The sequence below is a fragment of the Camelina sativa genome, chromosome 12 (genome assembly GCF_030686135.1).
Source record: "Camelina sativa cultivar CO46 ecotype springtype chromosome 12, ASM3068613v1".
NCBI lineage: Eukaryota > Viridiplantae > Streptophyta > Magnoliopsida > Brassicales > Brassicaceae > Camelina > Camelina sativa.
The window spans coordinates 7,610,264-7,629,934 of record NC_141891.1 but is presented as its reverse complement, the minus strand read 5'-3'; the positions used below and the strand labels follow the sequence as shown (position 1 = coordinate 7,629,934).

Here is a 19,671-nt window from a genome sequence, read left to right as displayed (position 1 = left end):
CGATTTCGTGGGGGACCCCGTAGCGATAGATTATACTTTTTAGTACGAACTGCTCCACTTCGTCACTTGTTACTTTCGCGTAGGCTGCCGCTTCTACCCACTTGGAGAAATAGTCGGTAAGAGCGAGCACGTACTGAACTCCTCCTGGTCCTCGATGTAATGGACCGATGATATCCATAGACCACCTCATGAATGGGTAAGGTGCGGACACCGAAGACAGGAGCTCGGTAGGTTGATGAATTGATGGGGCGTGCTTCTGACACTTCTCACAAGTCCGAGAATATTTTTCGCAGTCCGTGATCATGGTAGGCCAGAAGTAACCTTGCTGTTTAATTTTGAAAGCCAGAGTCCGACCTCCGGAATGATTCTCATTGGGACCGTCGTGAACAGCTCGCATTAGCATCGCGGGCTCTCTACCAGCCACGCAAGTTAGATAAGGACCAGCTACACTTCGGTGTAGAAGTATTCCCTTGTGAACGCAGTACCGCGCACTGACGATCTTAAGCTTCCTGGCTGCCCATTTGTCGGCTGGGAGTTCCCCTTTTTCCAGGTAAGCCCAGATCGGGCTCCGCCAGTCATCTGCCCCCCAGCTGTTAGAATTCGTGCCGCTCGAAGCAGCATGTGGGATAACAGCTTGACTGTCAACTGCTGAGTTTGATGATTCCGGAGCTGAACTCGCGTCTAGCTCAGCTGGAGGTGGGTGAACTTCCATTGGAGTAGGCATAACGGGAGCCGGATCCTCCGAGGGTAAAGAATCCGCAGCCGCTTTACGAGCTGCTTCCTCAGCAGCCAACTGTTTTTTCATCGCCCGGGTGACAACGTTTGAGCTCTCTAGTCGAATACTTGGAAACTGAATAACTTCGACGGGGATAATTCTTGTCATTGCGGGATCCGAAGTGGATGCCAAAGATGCTAAAGCGTCCGCAGCGGAGTTCTCACTTCGTGGGATCTTAGTGATTTCGAACTCCTCGAACCTAGCAACTAACTCCCGAGCTGTGGACAAATAAGCCTCCATACGACCATCATTTGTCTCGTACTCCCCCAAAAACTGGTTGGTGACCAGCTGCGAATCGCAAAAAGCTCGAAGTTTTCGGACACCAATCCCCACTGCGAGGCGTAAGCCAGCAAGGAAGGATTCGTACTCGGCTTCATTGTTGGACGCACTGAAAGCCAAGCGAAATGACTGTTCGATCACTTCGCCTGTAGGAGAAGTGAGGTGGACCCCAATTCCTGCTCCCGATTTGGAAGAAGCACCATCAACATACAACGTCCACGGGGCTTCGACATTATCGCTAACCGAAGAGGCTAGTGGGAGTTCGATCAAGAAATCCGCCAGCACCTGCGCCTTAGCACAGGTTCGAGTCCAGAACTCGATGTCGTATTCGCTCAGCTCGACAGACCACTTAGCTAGCCGTCCGGATTGGCTCGGACTATGTAATACCGTCCGAAGTGGCTGCGTCGTCAGGATTATGATTATATGGGACTGGAAGTAAGGCCGCAGCTTTCTTGCCGAAGTGACCACTGCTAGGGCCAATTTTTCCATCATAGGGTACCTGTATTCCGCCCCAGTAAATGACTTGCTGACATAGAAAATTGGTCGCTGCTCCCCCCTTTCTTCACGAACCAAAACTCCGCTGACCGCACTATCCGAAACGGCTACGTAAAGAAAGAGCGGCTCTCCGAACTCAGGCTTCGCCAAGACCGGCGGTTCAGATAGATAAGCTTTGAGTTGGGCGAACGCCTCCTCAGACTTCGCATCCCACAAGAAATTTTTTCCCCCTTTCCGTAACAGCTGGTAGAAAGGGAGGCATTTGTCCGTAGATCGAGAAATGAAGCGGTTTAGAGCTGTGATCCGTCCGTTAAGACGTTGCACCTCGCGCAAGGTTCTAGGAGAACCCATAGACAGGAAAGCATTAATTTGCCTCGGGTTCGCTTCAATTCCTCTTTCTGTGACGATATACCCCAGAAATTCTCCTGATGGGACTGTAAAGGTGCACTTCGTGGGGTTGAGTTTCATCCCGAACTGATCCAGGATGTCGAAGCAGACTTTCAGATCGGCGAGATGCGAGCTGGCTTCCATTGATTTTACCAGCATGTCATCGATGTAGACCTCCATGGTTTTTCTGAGTTGATGCTCGAACATTCGATTCACCAGTCTTTGGTAAGTTGCTCCCGCATTTTTTAACCCAAAAGGCATCACCTTGTAGCAATAGATCCCGCGGTCCGTAATGAATGCAGTCTTCTCCTGGTCGTCCGGATTCATTAGGATTTGGTTGTAGCTAGAGAATGCATCCATGAAAGACATCAGCTCGTGACCCGACGTGGACTCAACTAACCGGTCGATATGCGGAAGTGGAAAGCTGTCTTTGGGGCACGCCTTATTCAGGTCGGTGAAATCAACGCAGACTAGCGACTTTCCGTTCTTCTTTTTGACTACCACTGTGTTTGCGAGCCACTCAGGGTATTTTACTTCGCGTATCTGTCCTGCCTTCAGCAAACGTTCAACCTCTTTGTTAACGATTTCAGCTCGCTCAGGACCCAGCTTCCTTCGCTTCTGCTTTACAGGTCGGAACGTAGGGTCCACATTCAGCTCGTGCGAGATAACTTCCGGACTGATGCCGGGCATCTCGTCTACGGACCACGCGAAGGTGGCCATTCTTTCTTTCAGGAAGGTTATCAGACTGGCGCGGAGCTCGCTATCCAATCCCATTCCGACCTTGATTTCCTGATCCGGAAACTTGTCATTGATGAAAATGGACTCAGTGAGGTCACCTTTTAGCTGCTTCCGAACTGGATTCTTCGGGACCTCGAGCTGTGGTTGCTATTGGATCAGGAGCTTGTGACTTGCGAGGTAACAGCTCCTGGCCGTCCTTTGGCTTCCTAGAACTTCCCGGACTCCTTATGGGGTCGGAAATTTGACGCACTGATGGTACGTCGAGGCCACCGCCTTCATTTGATAGAGCCAGGGAGTTCCCAAAATAACATTATAGGCCGCAGGTCGGTCGAAGACCGTGAACTCCACCATTTTGACCACTCCTTGAGTGGACACCGGTAATGTGATCGTGCCCAAAGACATTGATGTCTCGCTAGTGAACGAGACCAAAGGTGAGGGCGGTCCTGAGATGTGCTCTTTCCCGATACCCATTCTGGTGAGCGTCTCAAGGAAAATCAAGTCTACCGAACTCCCAGTGTCAATTAGGATTCGGCAGACTTCATGGTTTGCTACGTCAAGCGAGATGACGAGCGCGTCGTCGTGCGGAGTGTCCAGCCCCTCAGTTTCCTTCTCGGAGAAAGAAATTTCAAGTAGATCACTTGCTACCAACTTAGCTCCCTTCGGCTGGGGGCTAGTGAGCTTCCGCTGATGGTCTTTGATCGCAGTGATGGAGTTCCGAAATAGACGCGATCCTCCCATTATCACGTTGATTCTTTTCTTAGGAGCTTCACTTCCATCGGACTGCTTCGGTTTCTTTGAAGGTGGAGCGTCCTCGTCCAATTCGGGAATCGCTTTTTGCTCCAATTCCTCAATTGTGACATTCGGCATTTCTCCCGCCACATATTTTTCTGCGAGGAGATGCATCAGCTTCTTACAGTCACGAGTAGAATGACTGTTGGTTTTATGGAGCTCGCAGTACGTGTCCTCATCTCGGACCCATTTGTTACTTGGGAGTACACCACTCTTGGAGCGCGGTGAAAATGGAGGTTTGGACGGTGAATTCTTTGGAGAATTCTTTTTGGGAGATTGAGTGACTGCAAAAGTGCTCGGCCCGGACTTCAGAGTCGTAGGCGGAGTCTTTTTGGCAGGTGCTTCGAACCGTGGTTTTCCTGGAGGCGGAGCGTTTTGTTTTTGCGCAGCAGCGAGTTTGTCCTCCTCTGCGACTATCCAGTTCGAAGCTCGGTGTAATTCGTCCTGAATAGTTGGGAAACGATTCACGGACAGCTCCTCGCGAAAGCGAGATTCATGCCAGAGGCCGTTCTTAAGCGCGGCCAAGGCAGTGGAGTCCGAGAGTCCGGGAATCTTGACCTGGATCTCCTTGAACTTTGTTATGTAAGACCGCAGGGACTCTCCAGCCTTTTGGCTTAAGTTCCAGAGCTGAGCGTCCGTCACCGCAGTTTCGATTAGGCTAGAATACTGCTTGACGAACGAGGTCGACAGCTCGGTAAAGTTTGTTATGGAGCCAGCTGCTAAAGATGCGAACCAAAGCAGTACCGGTCCACTAAACGTTTCTGCGAACAACTTGCAGTACCCAGCATCTGCTTCGTGGGGCTCGAGGTCCACCCGGCTAGCTGTTAGCAAGAAAGTCTTGAGATGATTGGTAGGATCTCCTTTTCCTTCGTAGCTCGAGAACTTAATTTTGCCGGTATCTTTGATGCGGACTCGAGCTATTTGATCAGAAAAGGGAGTTCGCCTCGATTCCTCGATCACCCGAAAAATATCCGGAGCCGAAGTGGTTGCACTATGCATCACAGACCGCATATCCCGGATTTCGCTCTGCATACGAAAGATCTCGGGATTGGTGACATACCCCGGAGTCGAAGTGTTTCCTTCTACAGGGAGAGGAAGACGGACTGGGACCTCAGAAGATCGGAGGACACCAGGCTGAACCGGAGTATGGCCATCGCCAGTCAGCGGTGGCGCTGTTTGTGTGTTGGTTTGGGGCGGGAACGAATCTCCCGGAGTGACATTTGTTGCTGCCACTTGCGAGGTGGAAGGTGGAGTCACACCGGAGAAATCCAAAGCACGTCGAGGCGGGTTTTGGTCGGAGGACAGGAGGTCGACCCGGTCGGCGTACGCGCGGTGGGAGGCCGAGAGATCGGCTACGGACGTCGTGATTTCCTCTAGACGAGTGGAAATCTGGCCCTCCAAGCTGTCGAAACGTTCAGTAAGAGCGGTGGAGGCGGCTTGCTGACGGTCGGACTTCTCGGACAAGTCCTGCAGGAGCTTCTGGATCACCTCCAAGGATGCCTGATTGGGAGAGCCGGTTGCCATAGCGGTGGTTGTGTGGAGTGTACTTGTGTATGAAGTCGGAACTAACGAGAGTCAGGCGATAACTCCCCTCCTTCTAGCGCCAAATGTGAGAACTGAGAATGAGCTTCTCCTTCCGAAGTGATTTAAATGTGGAGGAGCTTATCGCCGTAAAAAAGTTCCGAACTGAATTGAGAGAGAGTTTGAGAGTTTGAATTTGTATTGCTGTTGCTGGAAAAAATATTCGATCCTTACAAGTGACACCCCCCTTACATATTTATACCGACCAATTAATTACCCAATTAATGCACAATTAATAAGACACGATTTGCGCGGACTAATTAATCCTCTTGAATGCAGGAATCTTTGACCGGGCCCGAGCTGCGAGCTGACCAGCATGAAGCGTCTCCGCGCTCTCTTTCTTTCTCCGGGTCTGATGGGCCGATCGATAACATGCTTTCGGCCCATTAGACAAGCCCGGCTTAGGCCCTCTTGCCTATTACCCGAGATGACAGATCGTGGGTACAACAAACAGAACATTTGTATTTTAAAATGTATATATTATTTAACATAGACTATAACCATGAAATCCTGAGCAGAAACACAAATTAATTAAACTCTTACCATGTATTTTTGGCAACTTATTTGGATTTTCCAAAAGTAATTAAAGTAAAGAGGACAAGTATTCTGATTGTTTACCAAGCACAAACATGAAGAACCCATCCATCTTATCGATAAAACTGGTTCTAAACCACTTCGGCAGAATAATTACCGGAAAAAGAAGAAGAATAGAACTCCAAAATTTAATCATCGTACTTAAATTTGTTTGTTCGAGAAACTAATGGGTTCCTAGGTATGTATTAATTTTATACATTATCTTCACATGTAACGTTGCCTATTTAACAAGAATATGATTCCCTATGATTCATGTACAAACACAAATCAAACCCGATAATTTAAGTCGGATCAGGGAATACATTATACGGACCACACACTTATTAATTTAAATAGTGCACTTCCAATCAGTAAAGAAAACTAATCCATTAATACTTTAAGGCTTTGGTTGAAAAAAGTATATATAAATTAGTAACTTTTGATACTACAAATAATATCATCCGAGTTATGTATTCCATCTCCACCACACATGTTATAGATGACAGTATGAATGAATACATATACACAATGAGGGAAATGAGTCAAATGACAATGAAGAAATTAACCTATACACTTTTTAAAGTATATCTCGTAGATTAATGTAAGAGGGGGATTGTGTTGGATGGAATATTAACCACACAACAATATGTTGGCTTAGATGCTTTCGAAAAGTTTTGTCTTAGAAATTCCTTTTAGTCGTCTAAATGAAATACTAGTTGCTTAACACAATACTTAGTGGACACATTAAAGAATGATATAAAAATATAAAATGAACGAATTAAAGAAAACAAGACGAAAAGTGAAAGAATGTGGAAATGGGGAACGTAAGTGAAAGTGATTGGAAACTAATGGAATATCCGTTTTTTCTCCTTAAGACATGGTGGAAGCTGACGCTGATTACTCATCTCATTCTATCATTTCATCCTACTGTATAGTCCAGATGTTCCAACAAATCCAAGTAAAGTCATCCAAAGAAAGGTTAATGGAATTGAAATTGGTTTTGAATTGGTACGTTATTTCATCTTTTTCAAAACTTTTACATTTTTTTTTTGGTGTGGTAATCACAAACTTTTTTACTTTCAAGATACATATTTTTGGTTTGTCAAAAAAGAGCTACATGTTTTTGTTTTGAATCAGGGATTAGAACATGTATACTGTGCAATAGCTCCAGATTTAAACTTGGAATCTGGACTTATCTAGCTCTTTCCAAGAAAGTTTCATTCAATCAGTCGAACTACTCCAATAATTCAATTTTTGGTTTCTCGTACATTAGGTAATGTTGATTATCTAAACAATGTGGGGTTACTGTGCAAATTGCCGTTATAAGATTATGAGTTAATTAAAAAAAAGGCATTTGTCTTAGATATGTATTCGGATTTAGGCATTTTCGCCTCTGCTTACCAAAACAGGCACTCTCTTATTTTCTGAGGACCGTTTTACCCCTCTTCCACTGACGTCATTCTGATTCGCCTTACGACAAACGTAAGGCCGATATTTTTTATTTGTTTTAATATTTTAATTCAGGATTGACTATTCTAATCGCCTGGTTCTCCCAAGGGAAGCACGAACCCTCATCAGTGGATCTGATATTTCATGCTCGATCTATTACTCGTTTACTTTACTCGTTTCCATGGTCAATACAAGAAGTAGAAGAGGTCTTCAAGGTTGTACTCCATCTGGTATCGCATCTCAGAAGCACATCCTAACTCGAGGACACGTTTCCTCAGTTTCAAATTCTTCAGAGGGAGATGGTAATCGTAGATTGGGAGAAGAAATCCGTACTCGAAGGGAAATCTGTCCTCCGCCGTCAAAGTCGGTTCATAGGTTCGAAAATCAGAGACTTACTGGAACTGTATCTCGAAGGAAGATGTCAATCGAAGGTTATATTCTGTTTAATCCTGTAATTCATGACTGTCGTTTGTCATGAGTATTCATCGATCTTTGTTGCAAGTTCAATTTTGTCACTGCGCTTTTAATTGGTTTCCATTTGGGTTTAGTGATCCCCTTGGCTTTAGGGTATAGTTTTTTACCCTCACTCCATCGTTAGACGGCGTTTCCATTTGGGTTTAGTGATCTGCCTTGGCTTTACGGTATAGTTTTTTACCCTCACTCCATCCTTAGACGGCGTTTCCATTTGGGTTTAGTGATCCCCCTTGGCTTTAGGGTATAGTTTTTTACCCTCACTCCATCCTTAGATTTGTTTCCCTTGGGTTTACTCATCTGTCTTGGCTTTAGAGTATAGTTTTGAACCCTCACTTCATCGTTATTATGACTGAAATTGTACTAAACTTTTACAGATACGTCAAGTAGTGAAGGCTCTCTTCCTCCGGTTGCAGGTACATAATTCGATGTTATGTATGGTTCTCTCTGTGTAATGAAGAATTTAGTTCTGTTAGACCGAGAACGGTGTTCTTGTCTCATGACTGAAATGATGGTTTGCGTCAGTCTGAAAGGTGGAGGCAACAACCTCTAAACTGCCTACAGAAGGCGTTTCCTCGTCAAGGTGAATAATTCCTTCACCACTTCCATTTCCGTTCTCGAGTGGGCTAAGTGGTTCTGCGCGACACCCAATGTCGAATGTAGCGAAGAGATTCATAGGTTTCGTTGTCGCTCTGACTTTGAAAAAAGTTTTCAGGCCGCTGTCAGTTGTAATGGACACCGGAGGAGTCCTCCCAGCAGAAAAGATTGACATTTTGGTGGGTGAGCAGTATGCAATTCGACGTAAGACTCCTTCAACATCTTTCTGAAATTCCTTCTGAATCCGGGTTTTAAAGGTGTTGAACCTCATCTCCTCCGAAACCATAATGCATTGGGCTGGACAGGTGGTTTCTACAACGAACTTCCACCCTCCATCAGCAGAATAGTCCCAGTCCCCAACTAAAACGAGGATAGGAGTCTCCATTACCTGCAAAGAAGACAAAGCGATAATTTTTTTTACATTTGACTCATCATAGGTAACCCCGCATAGACATGTCACTATACGATATTCATATGTCGTAGACCATAATAACAAAATCTTGTTCACCAATCCTACCCCCTTCTTTACAGCTCTACGAACAAATGAAAATTCACAGCTAATACAACAAACGACGGATAGAACCTCTGTATATGTTCCCTACTCTGCTAATATGATTCACAAATTCCTATTCTTACTACCTATGCTTCTCAGTTTCGAATATACATATATGAGATAATAAAAGCAACAAGGTTTATGAAAGTTACCTCCTCGTTGAAATCGATCATCTACTTTCTTGCTCTCTCTACGATCTGTAACTCTCTCTGTAATTTGATAATTATGACGCCTGGGTTTCTCTCTTTTGTTTGCAGTTTCACGAAACTCCATTATTTATGTTAATCCACAAACCCTAGTACACCAAACTACTGTTCGTTGCTTATTTTTTGTCCACACGATTAACATCAAAAATTGTGTCGAACAGTGCAAAGCCTTCCTCGCCTCCACATATTATGTTCATTATTCTTAATTTCCTTATTAATCACCATGACGTCACCACCCCACTTGCCCAATGAAGCTTCACATTCCCGCTCATTCTTCTAAGGACAGATTCGTCAGTTTATTGAAGGTTTCAGTCAACAGTTAAAGTTAACTGTTCAAAGTGCCTATTTCCGAAGGTCCGGCCCAAATAATGCCTACATTGGCAATAATCTCTAAGGTTATTAAACAATTCTTCACTTTTTTCCCCCGACCTCACTTTAACCCCGATCCATTATTGCATTTAAAGAGTATTAAAATCCGCCAATAAGATTTGAAGAGGGATATAAAAAGCCTTGACAACATAGAAAACTAATACAAGTTCAAATTAACCATCCAGATAATAAGAAGAAAATACCACTTATACAAGTCTTTATTGCGCTACCACCTAAAATTCACATCATCTTTAAATGTTGATTAAAAAAAAAATCATGTAAGTTTTAAAAATTTCGTCGTTATATCAAGACCAATGAATTATTCACTCCATTATAGAAGATGATTCGCTAGAAAAAATGATTTAGTTAATATACTCACTCTACAAAGTACAAATAACGAATATTAAATTGGCAAGAGTCACAATAATCATTGATTCTCGTAATACAATACTGAACCATGCACAAAGCACAATCCAATGCATTAAGAATAATCCACTCTTCTATCTTCTATAAATGCCCCTCACAACATTATCTCTTCTCCCACCAATCTATTAAAAAAAAAAAAAAACTTTCATATCATTCACACTCACCCCTACACATATCATACAGCCAAAGGCCAACCAAACACACATGCAGACAATGGAAGGACGACAATATAATTACGAAGACAGCAGAAACACTAGCTCCTCCATGGTGGTGCCTCACTCACCGTGGCACTCTCCAGTTCCTTATCTCTTTGGTGGTTTAGCCGCCATGTTGGCTCTCATCTCCCTCGCTCTTCTCATTCTCGCTTGTTCTTACTGGAGACTCTCCGGCTCTGCTCAGCGTGACCTCGAGGGTGGAGATGATGCCAAACCCGACGGGAACACTAACAAGACTAAGCTCGCGACGATGCCGGAGAAGTTTCTCGTCATCATGGCTGGAGATGTCAAACCTACTTACCTAGCTACGCCGGCGACTCGGTCTGAGCAGACTCAGAGCTGTACTTGCGGCGATCATAGTTAAGAAAGAAGCATAGGAGGCCAGCTAGTATAAAAGTGGTACGGCAGAGCACCGGAAGTTACGGTGACCTGTAGTTGATTGGGACAGCCGGGTCTGGTCGGGTCATAACGTGGACCTAACTTACAGGAGCGAGTGGGATAATTTTCATTTTTTTTTTGTTTGCATCGTTAATTCGTATGGGTTTTAGTCCTTTTATTTTTTTTTGACTGTCCTCTATATTTTTCCCGTGTTCTGTGTCACGGAGGAAATTCCGGTTTATGTAATTTATATGAGAACTTAAATACTAGTATATGATTAGTAATTACTGCTATATAACAAAAGATTAGTAACTGTCATTACAAATGATACTTCAAAACAGAGGGAGAAACACATGTCTTCAGGTGAAAGAAAAACTTGAAGGGATGTGGCGACATTGGCACGTGCCGAATATTAGTAAGCTAATCTGTTGCGGCGAGACGAAGTTGAGAATTATTCTCTTTGCACCTTTATTCCTAAATTTCTATATATACCACTATCAAGAATTAGCACCAAATATATATAACCATTTTTATCAATATTTTGTTTTTTCCGGCATATAACGTTTTTCTTTATAACCATTCAGTGAAACTGAAGAAGCATAGTTGGACAATGAGATATTAGATTTTTTGGCTGATCCGACAATGTGAACAGTGACATATATATTGGATGGAGACTACTCTGCCACCAACTGAATAATTGTTTTTTTTTTTTTTTAGCATGGGCAATTGGTCAATGGTTAGGGTCATGTGTTTACGTCCTTTCCTTTTCTTGTCCAATTCGTACTATGTTACATGTGAACGTGTCAAACAAACGAGATGGCAATTGATGCAAACAGAACTGAAAAACCCAACATTAAATTTTACAAAGAACGACTAGATCTGTACAGATTCATCGTTCGACAAAATGAATATTATTCGAAATAAGTTATTTCGAATAACCATTAAGGAATAGTAGCATGAACTTTACCACAATTTGTATCGCATCATATAGTAAAAAGTAAAAACGATATAAATAACCAGAAAAAAAAAAAGAAGAAGGTTGTAATGCAATCGCCTTCTTACAGTGCGCACCTCTGTATCGACTGAATCACACTTTTGGTCTAGTCGGTGGAACCGGTGAACAACGCGCTGACTAATTGCAGCGGTTAAAAATGCTGGGGGCTAGAGACAGAAATGATCCATCATGTGGAAGACAACATCTTTGCCATCAGAATGTAACCAATATGTTTTGACCTACACATAACAAAAAAATCATTAGGTAATATCCCTTAACAAAATCGCTTTTGAGTTTAATAAACCTACCTGGATGGTACTATGAGCAACATATCGTTGCTTGCTATTGTGGAAGCTGACATCTATTCTTTCCCAAGATAGCTGACTGAGTCCATGTATCATTTCCTCTACATTCAACATAAACCATAACAGGATCAAGTTTGTGATGCTATGGATATAAGCAAGAGACCAATGGGCTATACATAGTGAGGCAAGGATCTACCGCACTTTCGGTATATCTTATAGAGATCATTGTTTCAAGCAAATCTAGAGAAAATATCAAGAGAGAAATGGACAAACCTTCGAGATCAGTGTTTTGCTCTGTTACTCCTGTTGAAGTTGACCGGCAACTACCATTGTCCACATTTCCATTTTCGACGTATACAATGTGTGGATAGTTTGGATCAGTTTCTAGAAGGTTTGGCTGGAAGATGAGAAGGGTTAAGGTTGATTGATAAAATTCCTGTCGCCACTAACGATGTGCACAAAATATAACAAGCAAACGCATACCTTTGGGAGCTCATTTGGACGGCGAATTGAAGATGTCCTCCATCCAACCATGGCTTTTTTTCAATTAGTTAAGGCAAACTCTCGTAAATGATAGAATTTGAGAAATCATTGACAGTTACTAAGAAAACATGCTCTTTTTAAGGGAAGGATACAGTCGAAATTCACGTTTGCATATGCCACACGACGCTTGAAAACATGTAGAGCTGATCTGTTCAGGTCATAAGAAGAGGTGAGCATATCTTAATCTGCAAGTCACCAATGAGAAACACCCAGAGACCAAAGCAATTACATGAATTTCAAGTCATCACAATCCGTAGCCATTCGGATAAGAAGTGGAGGATTTCCATCATCGTTGTCCACCAAAAACAAATGTTTTCCAGTCCTCCCAGCAGCCAAGTGTGCAGTTTGGGATGCTGTTCTTTCAAGAAACGGAAGGCCACAAAGAATCGGGAACTGAGCGAATAAAGACAAGCATAATAAGCATGTTACACCGAAACATATGATCTATGCATATATATATGCAAACCTTACAGACATTTCGACCTAGACATGCTATCTAAAACATTCAATTCACCTGTCTATGTCCTCTTGAACCAAGATGAGGCGTTGCGAAAGTTATAAAGTTCATAGGTTCTAACCCAGCAATTTCGCCTCCTCTCGAGCTCGTGTCCTTGGAAGGAGAGTCCAAAGATTCGACTTCCACTGACTGTTCATAAAGCTTCCCAATGGCATATCTTGCAACAAGACCTCCTAAAGAATGAGCCACAAAAGAGATCTTCTTCAACCCACTTCTGTTCTTAACAACAGCCAAAACCTTCACAAGATTTTTAGAAATCAACAACTATAACAAACCACCAACCAATTTGCAGATCAAAGAGAAAAAAACAATGCTGGCAAAATACCTCATTAGCAAGCCTTTCACCCATTTTATCAACTCCATCAAATGTCAACGTTGCACTATTACTCTCGCTACCTGCTTCAAACAGTTTCATCAAAATCAAAACATCCTAAAAAGTACAGAGCATTCAAAACCACAAATCTCTAAAAGGTTAAAGCAACAACGCACGGTGAACAAGTACTTTGTCCGGGAACTTCTTCACGAACTGCTCCGCCGCATATTTCCAATCCGCCGCACTAAAATCATCGTCATCCAACACAGGATTTAGCATCTTTGAATCAACTGTATTCGTTTTAAAAGCTCTTTGATTGTGTTTTTTTACCTGCCAACGATTCCGTTAACCATAACCACCAAATGATCCGGCTTCTCAGTAGATTCCATAACAGCCGCATCGAACAAATCCTCACCGCCGTTGTCTATCTCCGTCTTCAGCTCTCTTTTGCTCCGATTCGCCGCGAAACAACCGATACCAAGACGGTTCATCCACTCCATTTGATTCGGACTCTTTGATCGAGCGGGAAATCTAAGGCGTAAGCCGAAACGGAACTGGAGTTGACTAGGCCGAATAAATCGAGGTGAAGAAGACGGAATCAAATCGGGGATTGAGATTTGGAATCTGGAGAAGGAAGCAATCATGTGGAAGTAAAAAACAAGTAAGCAATATAAAGAAGGAAGTAGTAATCTTCCTGAGAGTAAACGTAAGTGATGACGACAAGTCGCGTTAAACTTTTTTCCGGCGAAGAAGCGTTACAGTTGCGGTTTTTGCGGAGGCGCTAATGAACAGTAGCGGTAACACATAGAACCACTTGGTCAAAATATGTTTTTTTTTTTTTAGTTAAAAAATAATATTAATATAGGAAGATAAATTAATTCTATAATAAGATGTTAAAAATGTATCCACTTGTATTAATGTTGATGTTATCAAAGTATCAACAGATAAAATACAAATTAGCTCTAATTTTGGAAGGCTTTTGTGTTAATATCTCATTAAAATGTAGATGTTTATTTCATTACAATTACATTTACAAAATAAATTTAAACCAAGAAAGTTATAGTAATTACCATCTCATCTCAATATAAAATGTAGAGATTTATTTCATAAAATTACTTTGGAAATTTTACTCTTTCTAATTAATTGTTTGCATTTGTATTTCTCTGTTAGAAATTAAAGCACAATTAAGTCAATCTATTGCATTGCATCATTGCATGGTACTCAGTTGACTATATTTATTTCAAATGCATGACAAAAACGTTGCCCATATAAAAAACTAGTACCAGTAGAACCACTTTCACATTTTTTTCATTTCGATTTGTTTTATGCGATGTTGCTCATTCAATTGTTCTTTATTTTTCCTTCTTTCATCCCTTACTATATAAATGTCGATTTATCTTTCATCCTTACATGGATTAAATTGGGTCGCTTAAGATCTCTTAAGAGTGAGTACCCAAGCTTACCATTCGGTATACATTTTTACAGTTGATTCAATGGGAATGGTGTTATTATATACATGTACTTACGGAACATATTTTTGTACCTATCACATTTTGTGCGCTCAAAAATCACCTAAACACAACGAAGAGGTTCACTATCAAAACCACATGAACCTTTTGAGAGCTTTCCAATAATAAACACGACGATAGAGTGCGACTGAAAATAGGGTCGTAGTTTCCGTGCTGCGACGATCACTGCAAGGGCCAATTTTTCCAGCGTGGGGTATCGCGACTCCGCGTCGTTTAGTGCTTTGCTTGTGTAGAAAATGGGTTTCTGGTCCCCGCGATCGTCTCGGACTAGCACCCCGCTAACGGCCGAGCTGGACACCGAGACATAGAGATACAATGTTTCGCCGTCCTCCGGTTTGACCAATACTGGGTGACAGGTCAAATATTCCTTCATCTGACGAAAGGCGATTTCGCATTCCTCGTCCCAATGGAAATCCTTATTCCCGCGAAGAAGTTGGTAAAAGGGGAGGCACTTATCCGTTGAGCGCGCGACGAAACGGTTCAGAGCAGCGATCCGGCCAGTCAAGCGTTGTACTTCTCGCTTGTTGGTCGGCGACGTGAGCCCTAGTATGGCTTCGATCTGCTTGGGATTTGCCTCTATTCCCCGTTCAGTGACGATGTACCCCAAGAATTCTCCGGAAGTTACTCCAAATGTGCACTTCGTCGGGTTTAGTTTCATCTGGAATTGATCCAAGATGTTGAAACACTCTGCCAGATGTTGGACGTGCTGTTCTGCGATCAGAGACTTGACCAGCATGTCGTCTATATAGACTTCCATGGTTTTGCCGAGCAGATCCGCGAACATCATGTTTACCAAGCGCTGGTAGGTTGCTCCGGCGTTTTTCAATCCGAACGGCATCACTTTGTAACAGTAGGTCCCCCTATCTGTGATGAATGCCGTTTTCTCGCGGTAAGCTGAGCTCATGGCGATCTGGTTGTAGCCTGAGAAAGCATCCATAAATGAAAGCAGCTGGTTTCCAGCCGTGGCTTCGACGAGACGATCTATGTGCGGCAGAGGAAAGCTGTCCTTAGGGCAAGCTTTGTTGAGATCAGTGAAATCCACGCAAACTCTCCACTTGCCGTTTTTCTTTTTGACTACGACCGGGTTAGCCAACCAATCAGGATACTGGACTTCCATGATTTGATCCGCCTTGAGTAGTCGTTCCACTTCGTCCTGGACTGCCTTGGCTCGATCCGGGCCTAGGCGCCTGCGCTTCTGTCTGATCGGCTTGAACGTGGGGTCGATATTTAGCTTGTGGCACATGACTTCGGGGCTTATCCCGACCATGTCCTTTGTTGACCAAGCGAATGTGGAAGCCCGAGATTGCAGGAAAGCGATCAGCTTGGCCTTTATGCTTTCGTCGAGTTCGGCCCCGATGCCGACAGTTCGCGATGGGTCGGAGGGGTCAATATTCGCCTGTAGGATCTTGCACTCCGGACACTTGAGGCGATCCCGCTCCGGCTTTCGGGGACCAGTGAGATGGTCCCCGCTCTGTAATTGCTATGCGGTCTCCGTCTTCCTCTGCTTCTTTTCGATAACAGAGCAGACTCTGGCCACCCTCTGGTCGCCATAAAGTGTGCAAATTCCTGTAGAAGTTGGGAATTTGAGGCAGAGGTGATAGGTCGACGGTACGGCCTGCATCGCATATATCCAAGGTACCCCCAGAATAGCGTTGTAGATTGGTGGTGCATCAACGACTGCGAACTTAGTTTTCCGGGTCACTCCGCCAGCTCGTACTTGTAGCTTCACGTCGCCCATCGACATTTTGGCGACCCCGTCGTAGCCCGTCAGCGTTCGAGTTTCGGGTTTCAGTTGTTCTGGTGTGACGCCCATTTTTTCCAATGTTTGCCAACAGAGTACATTGACTGTGCTCCCAGTGTCGATCAAAACTCGTTCGACGTCGAAGTCGCCCATCGAGACTTCGATAACCAAGGGGTCTGAATGGGGGTGTTGGATTCCTTTGGCGTCTTCTGAGGTGAATGATATCGGGTCTGCACATAGCGGAGGCTCGCCCGGAGCGGTTTGGAGGGCGCAAACTTGCCGTGCTCTCTTTTTGAGTGCGCGAACAGAATCCGCGCAGTCCTTCGGTGGACCAAGTATCATGGTTATTCGTCCACGGGGAGGAGAATTAGCCCGCTCCGGGTTTTGTCCCCTCTGTCGTTTGGGTGGGCCCGGCAGTTCGTCTGCTTGGGGCGCCTCCTCCTGGTGATTCACGGGTGCTAGCTGCTGGGCTGCGTTGGGTGGTCCATCGTAACCCCGTCCGCCGCCTGCGCCACGGCCTCGGTTAGATCGTCCTCCGCGCCATCCACCTCGGCGACCTCTGCCTCCACGGACGCTTTTTGGCTGATAAGTAGCTTCGACTTCGCCAGAAAGATACTTTGCGTACAGATAGTTCTTCAGATGGACGCACTCTTGTGTGGAGTGACCGGGGTACATGTGAAAATCGCAGTAGATTTCCTTCGGGTCAGATGGCTGCTTGTCCTGACCGTCCACCTTGGAGACTGCGTGGATGACGCCCTTTTTTCGATCCTGAGGTTTGTGGTGCTTGCGGGGTTCGTGGTGTTCGACCCGGTTTTTAGTCTTAGCGGGATGCGACGGCTGTTCGTCATTAGTTTTTGTGGCTATTCGGGCTTCTTCCTCCTCGTCGAGTGCGAACCTGGAGGCCCGATGTAACGCATCATCGAGATCCTTGGGTTCCCGGATGTTAAGGTCTTTTCGTAACGGCGATCCGGGGATTAAGCCTTTTCGGAAGGCCGCCATTGCTGCGTCTTCCGGGACGTTGACCTTTGTCAGCTTTTCTTTGAACCTGTTCAAGTAGTTGGCGATAGGTTCCCCTCGTTCCTGGGCCATCTCCCAGAGGTCTGAACTTGTCACGCCTCGTTCGATGAGGATTCGGTAGTTCTTGAGGAAAACCTTGGACAGGTCGTCAAAGTTGTCAATCGAGTTCGGCTCGAGCCTCGTGAACCACACCAAGGCAGGGCCGGAAAGGCTATCCACGAACTGTTGACAGCAACCGGCGTCCCTTTGTTCTTCGGTGAATCGAGCTTTTGACATGGTCGCCATGAAGGATGTCATGAACTGGACCGGATCTTTGTCTCCCTGATAGACCGGCAGCTTCAGTTTGACGTGTGGTATGGCGGCTCGTGCTATCCGTTGAGTGAAGGGCGACTGCCGAGTTACCTCAACGATCCTGTCGATTTCCGGAGCGGATCTGATAGCTCGATGGAGGAGAGTGTTCATGCCACTAATCTGTGACCTGATTTCTTCGAGTTCGTAGCAAGGTCCAGAGTTCGCGTGGCGGGTGACTGGGACGGTCATGCTTTCGTGTATCCGTGAGTTCGGATTCGTTGGTCGGATACTGGACGTGGTCCGAGGGGGAGGATTCCTCCGCTCCGGTTGTGCTTCCGAAAAATCGAGACGACGAGTGAGACCATCTACGTTGAGCGATTGTCCGGCAGAGATCTGTGATGGGGTTGTTTGGGTCACAACGGCATCAACTCTGCGGTTGGTTTCGGAGATCATCTGGTAGATCTCTTTTGTCATGGTGCCGAACAGGATTCTGAAGTCCTCCATGGAAACGAGCTGCGGATTCTGGGCCGCTGGTGTGGCCAATTGTAGAAACTAGGTTTCCACAATGAATTTGTTTATGGAGGGGAACAAATTCAATAGAACTATCTCTCTAGAAAATAGATCTAAGCCTTGAAATTAGGAGTAAAGAAGAAGAGCTCGAAAGAACTAGGGTTGTAAAGAGCAAAAAGAGAACTCGGTTATTGTATTAGATTCTGAATGATTTACAATGGAGAAGTCTCCCTTATTTATACATGTTCAGAGATCTCATAATATATTAACTTTCCTTAACAGACGAAGTGAAATATGGAAAACTGCCCTATTGCTTGAGTCGGCCGCCGCACCGAAGTGGATGTCGGTTCCTTCTTCTCCAAGACTATTCTTTATCCGAACTGATTCCCGAAAACCTAATCGATCCCTTAACCGGATTCCCGGTTAGATAATCAATTAACATTTCTGGTTTAGCTCGGTATGATGGGGGTGCTAAATCCCGCACCAACAAAAGAAAGGAGACGCAAAGGGAAAAGGTCCCTTCGACGACTCGGGATCCTAGATGAGAAAAGAAAAAGACCGCCCGAACTCAGAGTTCGGAAGGGTCGAGCTCCCACATTCAGCGTCTAGGTTGATCCTGCAGACGAAGTGGAGGCCGCGGACCCGATAGATCATCTGCCAATGGTTCCTCCACCGCTACCTTGTCCAGTTCGGCGCGCCAGAACTGACGCCTTCCCCTCAGGGCTTCCAATCTCTCCCTTGGGACTTCGACACCTTTTGACGCCAAGTCTTCTAAGAAAGCACACGGGCCTTCAACCAAGTGCCTCTCGCGGAAAATCGGGCCGGCCGACTCCAGGAAGGTGGCATACCGCCTTAACCTTTCTACGGAAGCTTGGTAGGCCCATATATCCACGTTGAACGGGTACGCAGTATCTTCGAGAGGCTGACAATCGGCCTCCAAGAGGACGGGCACCCCCATACCTTCCAGCAGTTCTAGGCACGCCGTTCGCGCGGCAAACAGCCCGGTCATACGCCACTTCTCCAAGTAGAAACCATTGGAGATTAGTTCGTTCAGGACCCGAATGGTCCCGTCCAAACGATAAAGCCGACAGATCTCGGCCAATCTTCGGCGTCTTGCCATAAGATGAGCCCCCAGCCTATAGCGGCGAGCTCGATATCTTCGAAGTTCCTGACACACAGGACTCCCTTCTGCACCCGTCATGTCAACGTACGGGACAGGAGCGCAAACTCGGAACGTCTCCGCGCTCTCGTGGGCGGAGGAGCTCTCTGAAGCTTCAGTTCGTCTCGAACTGCTTGCCGAAGCGGCAAGCCTCTCCCGAGCTTGTCTTAGCCACGCTGATCGAGTAGTCACCATCTCTTTTCTCTCAGTGATTCTCGCAAATAATGGAAGTGGTTAGAATGATCTCCCCAACCCTCAATCCTATTTATACAGGATTATGGGAAGTAACCGCCGCTAAACCCACCAATCAAAGTGAAGCGTGATTTTCGCGTTTTCCCGAGAGGAATTCTCAAAGACCGTGCGACGCATTTAATGGGGGGTGTTCATTATTTCCAAAAAGAAAAGGGAAATTTTCCTAATTTCCAAAAAAAAAAAAAAAATTAATAATAAAAATTAAAAAAAAAATAAAAA

At 44.9% G+C, this 19,671-nt stretch overlaps 4 protein-coding genes across 7 annotated transcripts; 1 reads left to right on the top strand and 3 right to left on the bottom strand.

Annotated features, from left to right (window-relative positions):
• Window positions 1-2,899: 2,899 nt before the first annotated feature.
• Window positions 2,900-4,987, bottom strand: LOC147930267 (uncharacterized). Its single transcript, XM_087476787.1, has one exon. It carries the CDS (start codon window positions 4,985-4,987, stop codon window positions 2,900-2,902), a length of 2,088 nt encoding a protein of 695 aa, XP_087332913.1.
• Window positions 4,988-9,798: 4,811 nt separating this feature from the next.
• LOC104730842 (protein GLUTAMINE DUMPER 2) lies at window positions 9,799-10,568 on the top strand. Its single transcript, XM_010450073.3, has one exon. The coding sequence runs from the start codon at window positions 9,893-9,895 to the stop codon at window positions 10,265-10,267; it is 375 nt and encodes a 124-aa protein (XP_010448375.1). The 5' UTR covers window positions 9,799-9,892; the 3' UTR covers window positions 10,268-10,568.
• Window positions 10,569-11,120: 552 nt separating this feature from the next.
• LOC104730841 (putative lipase C4A8.10) lies at window positions 11,121-13,862 on the bottom strand. 4 transcript variants are annotated; one of them, XR_015574060.1, is made up of 10 exons: window positions 13,284-13,811; window positions 13,130-13,197; window positions 12,966-13,036; window positions 12,638-12,877; window positions 12,353-12,516; window positions 12,216-12,266; window positions 12,064-12,116; window positions 11,854-11,977; window positions 11,584-11,681; window positions 11,121-11,514 (listed from the first exon to the last, which is right to left on the bottom strand). XR_015574060.1 is itself a non-coding variant. In XM_010450071.3 (10 exons), the coding sequence occupies exons 1-10, from the start codon at window positions 13,595-13,597 to the stop codon at window positions 11,443-11,445; spliced, it is 1,260 nt and encodes a 419-aa protein (XP_010448373.1). In that variant the 5' UTR covers window positions 13,598-13,862; the 3' UTR covers window positions 11,121-11,442. The 4 variants fall into 4 exon arrangements, 1 of the variants encoding a protein (XP_010448373.1); XR_015574061.1 differs by having other exon boundaries at window positions 12,216-12,271; window positions 12,702-12,877; window positions 13,284-13,808; XR_015574062.1 differs by having other exon boundaries at window positions 12,702-12,877; window positions 13,284-13,808.
• A 2,100-nt stretch (window positions 13,863-15,962) lies between these two features.
• On the bottom strand, window positions 15,963-18,005 carry LOC104733301 (uncharacterized). The gene has a single exon (XM_010452888.2). It carries the CDS (start codon window positions 18,003-18,005, stop codon window positions 15,963-15,965), a length of 2,043 nt encoding a protein of 680 aa, XP_010451190.2.
• Window positions 18,006-19,671: the final 1,666 nt, after the last annotated feature.